This window comes from Centropristis striata, chromosome 1, assembly GCF_030273125.1.
Source record: "Centropristis striata isolate RG_2023a ecotype Rhode Island chromosome 1, C.striata_1.0, whole genome shotgun sequence".
In the NCBI taxonomy this organism is placed as follows: domain Eukaryota; kingdom Metazoa; phylum Chordata; class Actinopteri; order Perciformes; family Serranidae; genus Centropristis; species Centropristis striata.
In genome coordinates this window covers 38445406-38465202 of record NC_081517.1, presented here as the reverse complement: position 1 = coordinate 38465202, position 19797 = coordinate 38445406, and the positions used below count along the sequence as shown (strand labels likewise).

The window sequence follows — 19797 nt, the reverse complement described above, 5'->3', positions numbered from 1 at the left end:
AGCAGGCCTTAATCTCTGCACAAACTTTTTTTATTATTATTATTTTTAAACCACAAAGCAGGAGATTCATAAGCCACGCGAGTGTCAACAGCAAACAACACGAGCATGCAATTTAAATGAAATCAATGCAATGGATTGGATAAATACTGCCTGTTTTCTCAGCTTCCTAATGTGCAGAAATTAGTGCATATTTTACAAAACACTTGCAAGGCGGGAACTTTCATAATTGTTTTTATGGAGGTAAAAAAAAGAGCATTAATTAGGAGTTGAATTATTTCCCAGGCATTACGGAGTGATAATATTTGGAGCCTTAATTGACCCGCTGCTGTACATGCGTGGCTGTGAATATCGACCCTTGCAAGTTAAAAAGCCCGCAGTTAAGTGATACTACGAGCCTAATTGGTTCATCAGGGATAATTCTCTCACAATACAGCAGCCGTAGGCCGCGTCTCTTTTATTTATTTATTATTTTCTGCTCCGCTTCAAGACGGAGGAAACGTGGGAACAAGTCAAGGATTAGAAAAAAGCTCGTAAAAAATGTGCCTTAACCTCCACCTGAGGATGTGGTGCTGCCACCCAGGCTTACAGCAAGAAATGAGGGTATGTCTTCAGTCTCAAACCATATCTAAATAGCCTCTCCCTTTTCTTTTTACAAGGGTGCTGTAACGCGGCTTCCTTTGAAGTGCGACAGGTCGACTATGGGCCGAGACCTGGAAGAGGTACAGTGGCATTACAGCTTGCTTCTGTCTGCTATCAGTGCTGCCTGCTGCATCAGAACAATAATGTATCATATAATGTGGAAATATACAATTTAAAAATGTGCAGAATTGTACATAATAATAACAACAATAATAATAATAATAATAATAATAATAGTAAGCAAATAATAACAGGCTTCTAATAATAATATCAATTTTTAACATTTCCTTAGAATTTAAATTTTTATTGCATTCTTTAAATTTCATTTATGCATTTTTCCACTTTCTGAAAAATTTCTATGAATTTGAAATTAAAATCTCACCAACGAGCCTATATTATTTTGCTTTCCTCGCATCATGTATTTGCAAAAAATTAAGATGCTGGAAAGACTTTATCAAAATCAAACTAAAAGCTGCAAAATCTTGTAATAAAAACAACATTTATATCCATTTAAAAAAAATGACTAATGTTTATTTATTTCCCACCTTAATAAAAAAGAGAAACTGCACGATTATTTGTTCAAAATGCCGGTTTTTATTAAAGAATCAAATTGTTGGCAGACGTCATGTAAATATGTAAAATTGCCATGTAAATGTCTGCTCTAAATTTCTCATGTCTGGCTTCACTTTTTCCATTTTCATCCTTCTTTAATATTTTCTGTCGTGTGTTGTGTTTAAACTTTTTGTTTGGATCAGTTTTAACAATCACATTGGTTGATTTTTCCCTTATTCCATATATCTGGTTAATGCAGTGCAGCCTGTACAGTTCTGTCTGCACCAGTTAAACCTCTGTGAGCTCTCAGGACATGATGACAGACGTATTAGTGGAATAACATGGTCTGCTTTGTTTTGTCTGACTGAAGAAATGAGGTTGATATTATCCTCTTCAGTGCAGATCACAGAACGCGCTAATCTGCCTATTAACACACTGATACACTTAGAGGGGTTGAGTGTGTGTGTGTGTGTGTGTGTGTGTGTGTGTGTGTACGGTGTTAACACAGTAGGGTACAGGCATGTTGCATGTTGCATATGTGGTGCATGTGCATTGCTTCTTGCCATAGTGCGGGACTGGAGGCAGTGATTTGATGCATATGTGAAGAATTATCCACAGTCAGTGAGAGTGTGTGTGCGTCGTTACACTCAACTGTTATTATTTCCATGTCTGTCTTTGATGGGTCGTTGCACATAGCATATGGATGCCTATACGTACATGTATCTGGTGTCGAGCGTGCATGTGTGTGCCGGAGTTTACGTACGTGCATGTGTGCGTTAAGGCGTTTGTGTCTGTGCTTTCGCCATTTATTTTTCTGAGTGGGTGGCTAAATACTCATATGCCAGTTGTGTCAGTGTATGTGTGTGCGTGAGAGAGAGAGAGAGTGAGGGAGAAGGAGAGAGAGAGAGAGAGAGAGAGAGAGAGAGAGTGAGTGAGCGTGTGCAGTTTTGTGGGTGTGTGTCCTCTCCCTGTGTGTGTGTGTGTGTGTTTCTGGCTCTGGCTCCATGTGTGTGTGGGTGCGAGGTGAAGTGTCTCTTGGCTGGCCTTGGCTGGAGAGCTGGAGGAGAGCAGAGGTGAAAGAGGAGATTTGCAGAAAAGACACGCACCACTTCCCCCATTACTACTTTTTCTTTTTCTTCTTCTTCTACGTCTCTGTCTCTCGCTGCCTCTTCTTCTCTCCTTTGCTTTTCCTTCCTCTTCTTATTTCCCACACCTCACCTCTCCCTTCTTTTCTCTCTCTCTCTTTTGTTCTTCTCGACTATACCTAAAACTCAATCTCCTCCACCGGTTCCTTCACATGCTAAATCACATTGTTTTATTCTGCGGCTACTGTCTTGATAGAAAGGGCTCTTGAGATCTGTAACAACAGACCTCTCTGGGTGTTAGGATTTATAATAAGACACACGGATAATGCTTTTTCAAGAAGTGGAAGTGACTGGGTGCGCCTCTCAATCAGCCTGATTGGAGAACAGATCCCACCTATAACACCTGTCCCTCACTGTAAACTTGTGATTGGCTCTTACACTGTTTTATTGCAATTATTGCAATGTTACTGACCTTTCCAGAGGGTCCAGATAACATAACCAGTGCTGAGAAAGGCGTCAGTCAGTGGGCATCTCTCTCTGTCTTTGTGCATATGCAACAATGATGATGTGTTTCCTGAAGGCAGCATTATTTCTGCAAGAGAGAGCACAGAAATGGGCGAGTGAGATTGAGTGGGAAGGTGGCTGCAGCTACTTGTATATTTACTGTATGTGTGTGCGTACTATTAAGAACCCATCTAGTTTGACGGAGTAGGAGGATGTACAAGGTCCCATTCATGCTGTGGTCCCCACTATATTTACCCAGGCACCAACCAGGGAGATATGACGTCCGCAACATTTTTACTTTTAACTTGTTTCAACTGGCTTTTTTTTTAAAGGTTGCGTCACAAAGCTTTTATTTTTTATTGAAATCTGGAGATACATTAATGCGATTTCTTTCCCTGTTATGCCATTTAACAAACATTTTTCCGCCTGCATCTACAGTGCACGTCTACAGTATATATTTAAGTGGATAAAAATCAATATAAGTGATTTTAATTCCTTTTTTTTGGTTTGGTTTTGTGGAGTGTTACACAGTGTCAGACTGTGAGAATCCGTCAATACGACTCCTCACACAGACGCCTCCGTTCTCCTCTCTTTGCCTCAGCATCTCTTACTATAATAGCATTTTTCTAAAATTCAATTTTTTCTCTTTTATCTTTACATGCATGATCTTGCCAAAATAAAACAAAACGAAAAAAACAAAAACAGTCTTGCACATGGCCGTGATCATGTGTGTCCCGGGTCATACAGTAACCTCTGTAGCCATGCAGTAATGCCCTGCAGGACAAGCGTTATGGGTAAGCACCGACCCTGAGTCTGTGTGCGAGACCTGGGGCAACCAGCGATCAATAAGAATCATGTGAGCATCACTCACGGGTTCCATGTCAGCTGTTTCCTGTTTTTCCTGAGGAGACGGCCGCCTCACCGCCATGGTGAATGCCTGAATAATGGGAAGGATACAGAACGTAGAAACACCATCATGGAAATCAAAAGGCTTTCTTTATCATATGTCTGGCAGGGAAGTGTGTGTGTGTGTGTGTGTGTGTGTGTGTGTGTGTGTGAGGAAGGATGGAAATGCAAAGCCATCTGCTCTGCTCTTATCAGAGGGCTGAGTGCTGAAATCTACTATAGCTCAGTCTTTCCCAGGGACTTCTTTCAGTTCTGTGTGGGCATGTGCATGTAAAAGGAGAAGAAATACAATATTTATTTCCTTTTTTATTTACTGTTATTATGCAAGTTGCACAAAATAATCAATAGAGTAGTGTAATCTAAATAGAAATCTTCACGTGTAAGGAGATTCGAGTGGCATTTCAGGCTGTCGTGTTAGTTTGATTTGTTTTAAATTAATCTAGTGTTCAGTGTGGCAGTTCAATATGGAGTTTAGTTAACTCAGCCATGTGTGTGGCATGTAAAATTATATATAATATTACAAATTGAAGAAATACATACTAATTTTGTGGAAAAGATGTGCAGATTAATTTGATTTTAGTTTGATCAATTTTTTTTCACTCCCACTGCTGTTTTTTTCCCTATTCTCTCCTTATAACTGTTTAAGCAACTGAACACTTTTTCCCTGTTTTTCCTTCTTTCATTTTTTTTTACATTTCTTCTTTCAAAAGAGGGCTGTTGGTTATTTGTCTTTGGGTAGTTTCCTGCAGTGGGGAGACGTCGCTGGTGTGAAGAGGAAGTGTGTGTTTGAAGGGCCAGTCGCTCAGGATGTCACCACCCCGCCACTGGCTAATGAGGGGGGACATAAGCACAAGCACAGGGCCAGGGCAACGACACACACACACACACACACACACACACACACACACACACACACACACACACACACACACACTCTGACACGGCAGGAATGCAGCAGCTGTCACCAAGGTCCAGGCAGTTATGAAAGGGTTGAAGTATAATTGTGCCTTCTCTGTGTGTGTGTGTGTGTGTGAGTGTGAAGTGGCAGTGGGTCAGGGGGGTGTTGAGAGCTGGGAGGGGCCCGTGTTGGCTTTGGTGACCCAGAGATCGCCACCGGCAGCGAAGATCATCACACAAATTGACTTAAGTGAAAAGAGAGAGTCAGAGGAAACATATCTATTTTGCTGTAGTATTTTAAGACGCGACCATATGGCAGAGACATTGTTGTGAGAGGCTGTTCTTTCCCGTCCTGTGTCCAGAGGAAGGTGACATTAGGTGTGACCTGTGCTAAGTGACAGGAACTTGGGCATACTTTCACCACGGCTTCTCCCTTTTCCTGTTATTCCTCAACTCCTGTTATTTTGTTTTCCTTGGAGCCGAGCCAGCGCAATGGGCAAATCGACAGCCTACTATTTTTACATCCGTCTTAAGGACCCCTGTCTGCTCGCTCTGCCTGCCAATTTGCCCCATCAGCAATGGCAGCGAAGAAGAGCTCTCAAGGCACCGAGCCTTTCATTTTTCTGTTGGCTGTGTGGCTAATGCTGTCACTGTTATTTGAAAAAGCACTCAGGGTGAATTGCTATTATTATTGTTAAAACCATCATCATCATCAGGCTTATTTATGGTTATGGATAATTATGGTAATTTTGTTCAGGGCTCACAGTTGACTCCATCTCTTTCCTCCCTGCTAATCCCGCATGTACTGTTGAGTGTGTGTGTTTCTTTGTACTGTACATTTTCGATGTGCTGGCAAATTACCAAAGTTGTTGTGCGAAAAGAAAATGGTTTTTCCGACAGGTAACGGTGATTTCATGTCTGCAGTTCACATGTGAGGTGAGGAGAACTTGTTTGCACACAGGCAAGAATAAATAAATCTCTTAATGCATACGATGAACTCTCTGGCTTATGTTTGTGAGGGCGAGCAGGAGAGAGGCTTTATCCCCCACTATTTTCTGTTTCATTTCTTTCTCTCAGTCCTTTTTCGCTCCCATGTTTCACTCTCCGTCTATCTCTCCGCTCTGTTCTGTTCTGTCTCCAGCTTACCGTGGAGATTTGATTGCTAGAGGCCCGGGGAGGATTTTAGGGAGGTTTCTGGAGAAGGGAGGCTAGTGGTACAGGCTGTGGTAGGCTTGAAGCCAACGAACACACAAAGTTATTCAGTCCTACAGACATAGATACCTGCTCTCACACACTCCTATTATGTCTTTTCTTTATGTGTAAAATTGCTTCCGAACTACGTTGCCATTTTAACCCTCTGAAAAAAAACTTGAGTCTGAACTCATTAGCTACTTTTTGTTGCGAGCAAAGTGTTAAAGCAACATGTGTAAGCGTTTGTTTGTGCTCTCTGCTGACTTTGTAAAGATGTTTGCGCTGTTGGATTAATAACGTTTAATGGCCACTGTTAAATGCAGCTGCCTTGGCATCCCACAGCTTGTGTTTTTCTGGCAAACTGAGACTCTGGGTGGCTTTTTGTTTTTGTGAGTATGTGTTATGTGTGTGTGTGTGTGTGTGTGTGTGTGTGTGTGTGTGTGTGTGTGTGTGTGTGTGTGTGTGCAGCACAATGGAATACCACAGTGTGTGTGTGGGCTGGGTTGCGTGTGTGTTGTCACTGAGCGTACCTGCTGAATTGAACCTCTCTGCATGTGAGCCGATCACATATCGAGCAGCATCGCGCTTCACTTTCTAACAATCTATAAAGTCAATTAAGTCACAAATGATCTAATTAGCCTACTGTGATACACATCAATTGGTTTGACCCTGTATCCGTGGCACCCGGCGAGGGTGGGGGGGCCACCATGCGTGACCTCTGACACCACGCATTGTTGGCCGTGCACCTCTTGTGACATTCATTGTGTGATTGAAGTGACGGCTTCAGTGTGTTAGAATGGGACAAAGTGAGAATTCTTGTAAAGACAAAAGCTGATTTTCAGTATGTGTTAAAGTGTTGTTGACACACACACACACACACACACACACACACACACACAGACACAGACACACACACACATATATGTGTATACTTGCTTTCTCTATGTTGATGTTTTCCCTGTAAATGGCCTGAGCTGCTTCTTCCATTGTCGGGAAACGCACTCAGCGATAAGTGCTTTGTTGGAACAACGTTCGCTGCATGATGTGTGCGACTCTGACTGGCATTTAATATTTCATGGCGTTTAATCCATTTGATATGTTTCCTCCAAATACAAAAAAAAACAACACAAAAAAAATCTGGAGCTTTTGTTTCTTTTATCCAGGCCATTACTTCACAGCTTGTTGATCAGTTTAGATTTGTAAAGAGGGTGGCAACAGGGGATTTATCACCCGATTTACTGCTATTTTTCTGCACGATCATAAAGCTGGTAAATTTAGCATCTTGATCGTAGCTAAAACGGGGCCTCTTGAGGGCAAAGGTGATCCTTTGAGCCCAATCAATGGGCGAGCATACCATAAATAATACAGATATCATAAACAAACGGCTGTGAGATTTACTGCAGTGAAAAAGGTGAAATGAGAGCACTTAAAGAGCAGTCAAGTTTACAGGATCTAGCAGCAAAGAAAGATAGCGCATTATGACAAAGAAGAGGAAAAGGAGCCGGCAGCTTGTGCATCAGTGAGAAGGTGAGGAGGAGGCTCTCTTTGAGATCAATTGGTAATAGGCTGAAGTCACAGAGGCGATTAGAGGCGTCGACTTGCCTGTGTTGTAAATGCTGTCAGATCTGTTAAAGGAAGCCTAATACCTCTCAGGTTGAAAGCTGTAATAACATCAACTGTAACTGGATCCGCGGGGAAGTGCAAGTGAGTCTGCGTGTGTGAGGAGTGGAAAAGGAACGGGAGGAAAGTGTTTCATTGTGTGTGTAACATCTAGGTGTGTTTGTGTGTGTATACGCGTGGAGTAAAGCAGCAGCACGCACAAAGGCGAGAGCCGCGGGGTTGCTCCTGGCATTTTTTCGGCCACCAGATGCCTGTCACTGCTTTAAGAGAAGAAAAAAAAGAGCAGGGGAAGAGGAGGGGAGAAGGACAAAGAGGAGGGAGGGAGAGAAGAGGGGGAGGCCACCGCTGTTCAAATCATGTCACGTAGCGCTAATTCATCCAGCCTCATTAGAGAGAGGGAAGGGACCAGAGGGCCTCTCTCAGGAAAGGGCCCGGACTCAAACACACACACAGCCACACGCAGATATATGCATACACTCATTGTTTCAGTTTTTCTCTGGCACATACTTACACACAGATGCAATTTCTGTCTTCCTCACACACACATAGACACATATACATCCATACACAGATGACACTGGCACATGGCGCAGTGCGGGGGCAGTTTGGGGAATAGAAAATTGCCTTCTCAGGAAGGCCCCGGCCAATTAAGGACCTGACCGTATTGAATGTCAAGTGTTAATTTAGGCTCCCCCCTCCCTCCATCAAACCCCCCACCCTCACCCTTCAATTTCCCAGCAGTGGTGGTGGGGTGTGTGTGCGTTTATGTGTGTGTGTCCCAGAGATGAGCAAATACATGTCAAGCCAAAGTTGATTGCCTGCTCCGTATTATGTGTCGCAGGCAAGTGGCAAATGTGCTCCCTCCTTTTAGCCTCTCGCGTCCCTCCCCTGAGGGACGCCGCGATTGTAGGAGGAGGAGGAGGAGAGGGAGGATTAACTGTACCGCAGTGATAAGAATGGGGGGGTTTACACTGGGGAAGAAAGGGGGGAGGGGGGGGGGGGGGCAGAGGGGACAGACAGGGAGAGAAGTAGAAAGAGGGCACAGGGTTTGTTTGATCTCACAGGACTGGGTGGTGACTTTGATAGTCTTTTAATTGCCTTCATTTTCGCAGAGGTGACGTCCCTGGCAGACACTCTCAGAGTAAATAGTTTTAAATTGAGAATGAGTTAACTTACTTTAGAGTTTAGAGGGCCATTTCTTTAAAAAAAAAAAAAGACGCTTTATTAACTTTATGAGAAACTTTAAATGATGTCAACGGCTCTATATTACACTCGCAGCCGTTGGCATGGTCCAGGGGCAGACAAGGTTGTTTGTGAGTTGGACTGATGGTAAATGCCCACCTCCTTACCTCCATGATCTAATAGACATCCACTTAGTCTTAATGGGCAGATTCCCTTTCTCCTCTCGTGATGACTGTTGCACTCTTTTAAGGTGGAATTGCCTGCTTGTCTTTCCTATCACCCCCCCACCCACCACCACCACCCCTCCCTCAGCCTCTGTATCTCGTGTTCGCTACCTCTCTCCGAGGATAGAGGGGAGTATTTCTAACAAAATAAATATTAATGCATCGCTCGCATTCACACCGAAGCCAATTCTCTCGCTTTCGCCAGCCCTCTGGCTACATGTGTTAGTCAAAGGCTCTTTGTTTTGCATTCACGTCAGCGTGTTTTACGCGAACATGTGCGCCCGAGTTAATGTGTGTGTTTGTGCGTGTCCGGTGATAGTAGTGATGTTGTGAAATTGAATAGAGAGGGTGAGTATTGATCATTTCCCCCTGTGTGTTATTAGTGCCTGCTGCTACTGACAAAGAGAGCATGAGCCACCCGCACAAACACAAGCTGACAAACACACACACTTACACACACGCAGAGCCATGTTTACTCAAGAAATACAGTATGTTGTTTGCATGTTTTGACAACCGTAATGTATTGCGTCAACAGGAGAAAAGTATACTTTCCTGCTACATAATATCTTATGGAAATTTCAACAATATTGCCCAGAAGCGGTGGTGGAAACCTGTAAAATTACAGCTCCTGCAGTGTTATGACAGACTGAGTTATGTGTCACTGACTTAAATACGTCAAGGGTCTTTTCAAACAGAGCCAATTTTTGCCCATACGCACACATTTACATTCTGTATTTTCACAATCTGTTCTGTCAACCTATGGCAACACGTTTTGAGTTCCCAAAGGTCACAGTGAAGTGTAATTCAATCTCTGATCACTGATATCCAAACAGCCACCCGTACAGGCCTCCAGGGCCAGGGGAGAGAGACCGTGTTAAAGCCCAGTGTAAGTGCTTCGTCTTTGGGTAGATAGTGATGTCTGCAGGGCCTCTGGAGCTCCAGTGGTCAGCCAGGACTGAGAAGTCTGTCAAGCCCTAATTGATCACCCTGACCTGGGGAGCTGAGGATAAAGGGAGAGGGGTGTGGAAAGATGCTATAGATAAGGCTAAAGGGAAAAGAAAGAAAAGAAAAAAAGAAGAAATTGTGCGACCGGTGGCTTAATCTCTCTGGACTGGCCATTTTTCCCCTCTGGATGATAGATATAGTAGGCCTAGCGTGTGACACAGATGGATAATGCAGGCTTCCGGGGTGATAGAGTTATAAATTAACACATTACTGGACCTTAATGTGGACTACTGTGGACGACCCCACACTAACATCATCAACCCTCCAGGCGCACACACACATACACACAAACACGCCTACAGTCTCACTGATGCGTCTAGCTGAGCTCAGGGTGCGGATTGTACTCCTCAAGTGGCATTGATTTGTTAAAGTGCTGAATTAGCAGGAGAAGTCCAGCTGCCGGCGCTTCTCTACTTTCTTTCTTTCCCTTTCTTTTCTGTATTTTACAATTTCGCTCTTAACTTCTCCTTCTCGCAGTCTTTCACTCCCTCCGTCTTGCTTCACTCTACTCTGATTTTTACCTCTTTCTGCTTCATGTTGTCCTCCAGCACTTTCCTGTCTTCTCTCTCTGTAGGATTGACTCGCTCCTTTACCCAGTAAGGTGTCACTTACACTGGGGATGCTTGGGACACGTCTTCACCACTTGTTTAAAACGTTATGAACCCTTTTTAAAAGCATAATTTGTAGGTTTGAGCATATTACTTGAATCAAACAAGTATCCGGTAGAGATAATGTATTTTTACGAGTATAATCAGAGTATAATATGTCTGTACCCGGACTTGTTAAAAATATTTATTTGCGGTCCCTTAATCTTGTGATCAAAAACATTTTGATCTGAAGCTTAATTTTAGTTTAAAAACAAGTTATCTAATAATTAATAAATATAGCAACTTGTAGAAAATTTTCAGGGCTAGAATGTCAACTTGTGGTGTAAGGTCCACACACTATTTTATATTTTTATATGCATATGCTTTTATTTATTTTATATGCATAATTGAAAGAAAAAAAACAGAGAAAGAAAAAGTAAGGCAAGCTAAAAGAAACCCCAATATATGACAAAACAAACTAAAATAACTGACCCAAAAATCAGTTTCAGTTGTGGATGCATATAGATGACTGCTACTTGTGCGGGAATGTTTTATTAGTTTTATTAATTTTAGGTTTATTTTTGAGTATTTCGTTTTTTACGACTTTGCAGTAGCCTACACTTTTCCCTTTTGATGCCCCATTATGCATTTTATTCCCCCAACATGTTGTTATTATCCACTCCAACCTCATACTGATCCCCCTGTACATTGCCTTAAATTCCATCTGTTGAAGACTGCTCACATTATTTTTTTTAATCTGAGCCCTTTTCGACACAGAGTGACGCCCTTGCCTCTTGTTCTCGGTCACAAGTGCTCCTTCAAGCTGCTTTTCTCTCCATGGTTGTCCTGGCAAACGCCTGCTTCTATTTTCCCCCTCTCCTGTCTCCAGCTGGAAGGTTTCACCTAGAAGAACAGTTGGTTTTTCTCTCCTACTTCTTGTGGCCCACACAATACTGCCAGCCAAAACTGTTATGTCCCTGACTTTGAGACTGGAAGGGAAGTGGTGTATGTGTGTGTGTGGCTGGGGATTGGTATTTAATAGCCAGACATACAGAAGAACTAATATCCAGAGCAGCAGTAGCCTGCACATTGTAAGGCCACACACAGTGACAAGGTTCCTGCTCGGCTCGCTGTATTTAAAACTCACCCGACTCCTGTAGTGTGAAGCAATGGCTTATACATCTACGAGCTAACCGCAGTGAATTCCACTGGTGTAAATGTCATTTAACAACAAATGAGTGCTTCTGGAAACTGAGCAGCATACAGTAAGGGTCACTGGTCCCTCTGTCTGCTGAGTGTGTGATGGTGTGTTGTACTTGGGCTTATGAGTTGGACAGACTGTCTGGCTTTCTGAGTCCGAGTCAAGGCCCCTAGCCAAGAGGTGCAGATTTGTTAGTGTCTGCTCCATTATCACCCATCACTCTCATGGTTTGTTGTATGAGTGTGAGCGTGTGAGGAGGAGGAGAGAGAGAAAGGAGAGTAAAGAGACTGTCCCTCTCTTTCTTGCTTGCTGTGGTCCAGCCCAAACAGTTACCATCTGGTGACCAGTGACTGACCCTCTTCTTGCCCCACACACACACACGTATAGGCGTATACACACTGAGTGCCGGACTGCGTCCAAGTGATGAGTGAGTGACCACCCGACTCCCCCGCCTCCTCCCCTGCAGAGTGTCCATCTCTGCCAGACCTCCCAGGTCCCTCCCCTCACTGCACATGATTGGTCGATGAAAGGTTGATGGGCGACTGATCTGTCCACAGCTCCAATAAAATGCTCAATAAAGCACTGATCCCGGCCCTGACAGGGCTAATAGAAAAACACCTAAGAGGAAAAAGCACCTAAACACACATACAGTACACACGGCTGTACACACACATACACAAAATTGTGGCCCAAAATAAGCACATATCTCCCCGCTAGTTTAAACCACAGTGCTGTTTTTCGGCTGTTTGCTTTTCTTATATTTGCTTGATTTAGTTCAACCCCCTGGTGCAACAGTTAAGGGACATCTGGTGGTTTTATTTTTATTATATCTTAATACACATATTTCATGCTCTGTTTGGTGTTTATTGTGGCTACATTAGAACTAAAACTTTTAGTAGATGAATCAGGAACTATTTTGATGACATAATAATAACTACTTAAGTCTTTAAGTTAAGGACAAACACAAAAGAAGTCTTTATGTTGGCACCGCGTCACAGAATCTTTGCGCCTTGAATGGTTCATCGTCATTTTAAATGAATAATCATGGAATTCACAAATGTATCACCAGATTAATCAATAATAAGGCCAATTATTTTCCTGAATAATCAATTCATCTTTGGTCTATAAAATGTCGGAAAATAGTGAAATTTTTTTTACAGAATCCAAGATGCTGTCTTAGAATTTCTTGTTTTGTCAGTCCAAAATCAAACAATATTCAATTTGATATGATATAAAATCGCTAAAAGTTTCGGTGGCTGAAAACAGCTTTTTTGTTGTTGAAATTTTTGCATGAAAAATAACTCCAACAATTAATTGATTATCAAAATAGTTTATCATTTTTCTGTCAACTATCAACGAATCTATTAATCAACATATCATTGCAGCTCTAATCAACAATAGAATAATTGTTAGTTGTAGCCCGAACCCATAAATTTTAATCCTTCGCCAAACTTGGAATCGGCAGTGTCTTTGACAGGAAGGAGCAGTCATTGTTTTTGTGTGTAGTGAGGCGCAACAAGAGAAACAAGGGTGTGTGTGTCTACTCTGCCTGGGTGACAGAGACGTGAGCACCAAGGTCAGCGGCAGAGAAGAAGTGACACATGCATCACAGGGTTGTGACATGCCAGGGTCACGACAAAGGTCACGCTGGCTGTCCGGAGGACACACACTGATCTCCTTTAGCTCCGCTCTTTGTGTGTGTGAAAGTATGTCAAGGAGTGACCGTCCCTTCAAAGGAAACGGGAAGTAGAAGCGAACTCAACCTCTGCTTCTCCTGGGCGGTGCAGCCAGGGGAACAAGGACTGAGCGGAGAGCAGGTCACAGGCAGGGCCCTAATGGTAGTGTGATGTTGTGACTACAGCTCACCCTTCATGTTGAATGCAGGGAGGGGACAGAGAGAAAGAGGGAGGAAGTAGCGGAGTGTGTTGGGAGAAAAAAAAAGAAAGAGACAGAGCGACGGAGAGAAACGGAGTGAAAGCACAAGTGGAGCATCTCAGCAAGAAAAACACTTAAAGTGAGGGATAGTGAGCGGGGATGGGGGGACGCAGCCAGGGGACTGAAGGAAGGAGGAGGAGGGAGGAGGGAGGGGGGAGCGAGTGAGCAAGCGTGCGTCCCTCGCCTGAGGCTGATGCATTGTGACAGTCACTTAGAAGGATTTCACTTCCCCTAAACTGTGGCTTGCAGGAAGAAGCACCATAACTTGGGACAATTATGGGCTGGAGGAGATATGACAGGACGCATGCAGAGCGAGCCGCAGAGGGAGGGAGGAAGTGAAGCAAGGGGGGCGTGAAGTGGAGACTGTATGTGTGTGTGTGTGTGTGTGTACACTCAGAAGAGCACAATCATATCATCTGCTTGTATTTGGCAGATTGGCCTGTATATGTACGGTACATATGCTGTCCAAATACTGTGTGTGTGTGTGTGTGTGTGTATGTGTATGTGTATGTGTGTGTGTGTGTGTGTTTGTGTGTGCTTGCTTGTGGGGGCCAGGGAGGGGTTCTCGCTCGGTGCACGCCATGTCAGGGAGGGCTGGTGTCTCGCTCCTCATGGTACCGTATGTTACCACTCTGCCTCCCTCATTCCTTCGCCTCATGTCTGTAACTTAACCTGGTGACGGAGGGGTAGGAGGGAGAGGAAGAAAGAAAAAAAAATTGTTGGATTTCAGTGCTGCCAAGAAAACATGCCCCGTTTTTTCCCCTATTCTTTGGTTGATTTGATTCCTTCCTGTGATTTCTCTTTTTGCATGTTAATAGTTTGGTCTTTCATGTCATAGCCCTGATAAGTGTCCCAAAAGTTCTTTTTCGCTACAGTACATTGTATTACCGCTGTGCTGCGAGCTCTGCCAAGAATGTCACTGTAATTTGAGTGTAAGTGGATTCCAAGAAATACACTTTTCCTGTTTCATTGAGTCGTTTTGCTTTCAGCGCTATTATGTCCTTCGTGCGAGTGAGGTGCTGGTGAAATTGTCTCTTGGTTTTTCTCTAGCTTGTGTCTTTTTCCGCATGGCACTCTAGTTCACCTAGAGTTCTCTTAATTATCTTTCCATTTTTGTGTGTCTCTGTATGTGCAGTGTAATAATGATGGCAGCAAATAATGTTTCATTTTGAAAAACATGCTACACTTGACCACTCTGTGATACCATCTATTCACACATAAACAGATATATGCGCCTCTCTCCCTCTGTCTTTGTCCCCTTCATTGCTCCTGCTTTTACTTTCCTGCCTGTTAAACAGACAAATAGAAAACTGCACAATGCTATAACGTGGCACTCTACTCTACTCCTGACTAAAAGTCTAATTAACATTTATGTATATCTGTAATTTTTTTATGCCTTATTACGTGCATCTCACAAGCATCTTGTGAGCGTTCTGTCAGCTTTGTTAGCAGCTACAAGGCCTGCAGATTCTTATAATTTCTATTAATTTATAGTTTCCTCAAAATGTAGCTAAAATAAGACTTGATTTCACACTGTAAGTACCTACAGTGTTGGTCACCACTTGCAAGATATTTGCAGATGTGGATGAAGATATTTGGAAGATAATGATTCGTGCTGCAGCCGTAAAGACACAGTTTTCCCTGAAGTGATGTGTAAACTAAGCTTTAGTCCTCCGTCCTCGCCACGTTCACTCCCTGCTTTGCTCCCTCCTCATCAGTATGGCGGTTGTGTTTGCTGAGCTAGCTTTTGATAGACTTTCGTTTGGTTTGGTCATCTGAGATTTGGTATTAGCTCTCCCTCTCTCTTTTCTTTTCTCTCCTCTCCCTCCCCACCTCTCTCCTGTGGGTTTTATTCAGATGCAACTCCAGACTGGCTGTGTTAGGGAGTGATGGAGGGATGGATGGAGGGAAGAAGGAGGGAGGGGCACACTGGGACAGAGGTTGAGGGGTATTAGACCCCTGAACACAGCTGGGACCCTCACTATCAAAGAGATGGTAATGACCGTCTGCTAGCATTAGAGGAGCTGGGATGAAAGAATGGCCAACAAACCCACTGAGAGAGGAGAGACTGGCACTGTGTCGAGCCGGAGCACGAAACCACTGCTGCCACCTCTGCCTGTCATGTTCAGGGGACTAATGAGTGAGAATAAATGTTGACAGATTTTACTTTGTAAACAATTTAATAGCAAAAGGAAGACGTGTAATTAGCCAAAATAATGCAGTATGCTTTATTTTGCCAGCTCAGACCTTAAAACTGTTCGGACCAACGAAGGCATGCATCCTCCTCATTCATTTCAATGAGACATTGGTGCAGCAGGTGTCCAAACTCAACTTTGAACACACTACAACTTCATCATGTGTGGCCAATCAAATATTATTAATTGATCTGAACAAAGTCCCACGCCCCCGTATTATTGTTGCTAGGTCGGAGAAGCTGGACAAAAAGAAACATAGTGATATCGGTTCAGTTTGGCAGGTTGCCGAAGTGTGTTAGATAGTTTAAGATAGTTTCTGGGCTTCAGGCAATATATAACAAGTAGTTTACCCATTAGGATGTTAGACGTCTTAGAAGTATATTTAAATAAATAATACAAGAAGTTACTTTGGGTTGGTACGCATCCTTACATAAATATCAAAAACAAAGGAATGTTAGCCTTGATCTTTTCTGTCAAACGATAATTCATGTAATTTCCAAATATGTAAGCAACGGACTGGCTGACATCGTTCAACCCTCTTCAAAATTTGCTTTTCGTCTCAATAAGGACATATAACAGGGATGAAGGTAGTTGACTGAGGTTCTGCCTGCTACCAAGTTTGCTCAACTGTTATTGGCAGCCAGGACAAAAGGGGGCGGGGCTAAGGATTGATCAATTGTCGCACCAGCTGATAAAACTGTACTCGCTGTGATAAGCCTTCAGAGTCAAACTGGACTTCCTGAATATATTACATTTTCTCACCAGTACCCATAGCAACACTAACACACCAACACAGCCTGCCTTGCCTTTATTTTTTAAGACTGCTATTTTTGGTCTGAACTCCTGCTAAGAAGGTTTTTAAGCAAACAAACAGATGGTAAAAGATCCCACAAGTTATGTTTAATTTTAATCATGGTAGTGTGGACCCCTGCTTAGCTGAACCCACGTCATGACTGTTATTAGCCTATAGGTAAAAAAAGAAGGGATGTTTCACCCTCCCTTAGTGCTTATTACCCATACCCCCTTGCAGCAGTCATTAACCGTGACAGGGGTCAAGAAGGGTCGCGAGCTAAGCACTCAATCGGCTATCGAGTCAATAGAGGACTCGTTTCTGTCCACAATGACCCTAACAGTGATCTATTTAGGCAAGACAGCAATGTGCATTTGTATGTTGGTGGTGTTTGGGAGGAAATTACCAGTCAGCAGATTGTGATCTATGTTGTGACTTGCTGAATCTCAACTTCAAGGTTTGAAGTGCAGTAAGATCTCTTCATAGTGCAACTACAATGAAAAAAAATTGTTTCCAAATGTGAAACCATGGACTGAAGAGCACACATTTTTTTGGCCCTAAGTCCATTTTTACCACTGGTAGCTGCAGCTCTCCATACAGTCCGCGCAGGCTTAAATAATTTATCTCCTCTTGCTCTCCCTCGATGTTGCACTCTCTCTCCATGTCGCTCTCTGTTGCCCCCCCCCCTTCTTCTTAGCACTTGCTTCATTTGTTTGCTTTGAGGAGCTAAATCTTGTTTGCGCGTATTAATAAGTCAAGGCGGATTATCCCCCTCCCTCTACCACAGCCCCCGTAGCGTCCTAGCCCTCTCTGCTTACACTGTATTTGCGCCCGGGTGGCTCTGTTTGCAGAATGCCCCCCCCCCCATACCAGAGAGGCCTAGTGCGCTAGGCTAATTAGATTAATTCCGATGCCTGTAATGATTGCTCGCCATCTATTTTTAATGACTGGTGCATATCAAAGCGTAGTAAAGCATGCTACCAGCGAAGCTTGCTCCCACTCCCCCAATGTGTCAGGCACTGTAGGGGGCACTGGCTTAGTGTTAGTGTTAGCATATTGTCATTGTGTGTGTGTGTGTCTATGTTTGTGTGTGTGTCACTGCGGGCTAAGAAGGAACATGTGTTCAGCTTGGCCTCTGCCTGGCCTCCTCCAAAAAAAATAAATAAATAGAACACAAATAAATAAATTAGCATCCACTCGGTGACATGACATTGTGATTTTTTCTGTGGTTGTGATATACATGCTTCCAGCTGTTTCGGTCTCTTGGTGCTGCTGATACACAACCTTTTATTTTAGGAGGGCTGGAAAATATAATAGACAGCTGAGGTTAGGTTGTGCAGGAAAAGATATGCAGAACTAATTTAAAATCTGTACAAAATAAACACTGTTAGTATTTCCTTTTTGTTTGCTCTATAACTGCCATACAATGTTTTTTTTCTCCTTCAAAACATTTCCTGTTTTCCCTTGCTCTCTCTCTCTCTCTCTCTCTCTCTCTTTTGTAGTAAATCAAAAAGTTAACCATCTTTATAGTGTGTCATTAAGCCGTGGCTTACACCTTGCCAACCCTGAGCAAGTGTGTTCATCACCCCTCTTTATGCATTTGAGATGTTGCTCATCATTAATAGATAGATCTTAGTCTCTTCCCTTTTTCTTCACCCCTCTGTCTCGTGGCCCTGTAAAAGGGAGTATAAATATTTGAGAGGGAAGCAGTTCAAAAGTGGGGAAAAAGGGGCGTTTAGCAAAGCCATTTGGAAACACAAATCTGAAATGAGAGACTGTGAAGAGTAAAGTAGGGATGACAGGAAGGGTGCAAGAAGCAGAAGTCCTTCAGAACAAGCCCTCCATATACATATCTCTCTCTCTCCTGATTTTCTTCTTCTGTTCCTCTCTTTCACGCTGAATAAACACGTGCAACTTACAACTCTCTCTCTCACACACAGGGTAGATTTCCATAAAATATTAAAGAAGGTGTTTCCTGTAATTATAGCACTGTTTGCCTCTGCCTCAAAGCCTGATCTGTAATTAAACAGGATTGCACACGCATATGCCAAAGTAAAGCACGCACAGACACACCTCCACGCCCCCAGACACACACACACACACACACACACACTGAGCGAGGTGTAGATTTGTGAGTAGATCGCTGTAATTCATACTCTCTCATAACACATGCTCAAATTTGTACACACACACTCAATGGACTCATTCATAGACAAGTCCTCGTACACATCAAGGCTTGAGCAAACACACACCTTCTACTTCCTCACACACACACACACACACTTTCCCACAAGGAAAAAGAAAATCAGGAGTCTGTAAAATGCTATCTTTCCCAGACACCCTATTGTGATGCTATCTCCATAACTATCCATATATTGATCCACCTCCCTCCTTCCTCCTCTTTAATTCTCTCTCCATCTGCCCCACCTCACTCCCACCCTTCACCCACCCAGCCCTTATCTAATCTGGCTATGCCACTAATGGCAGCCATTCCCAGCCATGAACAAGTGCCATAATGTGCTCTGGTAAGCCGTTATGATGTGAAATGACCCTATTGATTGGCTTGCATCCCCACTGACAAAAAAGAAGTGGCGGCAGTCACTTATTACTGTTAATGAGCTGTGGGATGGGCCCTAAGTGGCACGGCGCACACACACGCAAACACATGCATGTGCGTACATATGCAGACTCGTGCACTTTGCATAATTGTGCAGGCATTACTCCTACCTGTCTGTGTCCCGCCACATTTCAGCTCGTTAGCGATGGGAGGTCCCACCGTGTGGGCGAGTGACGAGCTTTTAATGGCCGCCACTTGGCATTGTCATGTCGCGTTTTCGATGACTGTTGCATCTGTTTCTATTTTTGCGTCTGTTGTACACACCTGGTGTGTCCGTAATGAACAAAACAAAAGACTGCCACTTAGTCTGACAAATGATACAAGCTTTTGCTTTTTGGGTAAAAGCGTGTTTTAGCACAGGAGCCCAGATGTGAGTTGATGTAGGCAGCGTAATGGGAGCTGAAGCAGCGGTAAGCGTAATGATGGCCAAAATAAAACTGGGAGGTTTGGTTAGACACCAGTGTGTCGAGGCCACAGGCGGAGATCTGACTCTGACGCTGTGCCGTGTAGACAGTGGAAGGGCGTGTACGCCAAGCTGCTTTATGACTGCTTTAGGGGGAATCTTCTTCTTGCTTATGCGGCCGCCGTGTGTTTTCCGGGCTGGCAGCGCCTCGCGGGGATAATCCATGGGACACATCCAATCAGCCGCAGAGCATGTGCGACACAT

The 19797-nt window shown here is 43.6% G+C and overlaps 1 protein-coding gene and 1 long non-coding RNA gene across 2 annotated transcripts in view; one reads left to right on the top strand and one right to left on the bottom strand.

The window, feature by feature from the left end:
- The window catches only part of bnc2 (basonuclin zinc finger protein 2), a 181780-nt gene that overhangs the window by 81259 nt on the left and 80724 nt on the right, over positions 1-19797 (top strand). Inside the window, exon 3 of the mRNA XM_059341647.1 lies at positions 657-719. Coding sequence (XP_059197630.1) covers positions 657-719 — 63 coding nt within the window. The remainder of the gene's footprint in view (positions 1-656; positions 720-19797) is intronic.
- LOC131978134 (uncharacterized) lies at positions 2424-3719 on the bottom strand. The gene is made up of 3 exons (XR_009394934.1): positions 3652-3719; positions 2749-2868; positions 2424-2548 (listed from the first exon to the last, which is right to left on the bottom strand). It is a non-coding gene; the product is annotated as an uncharacterized LOC131978134 (long non-coding RNA).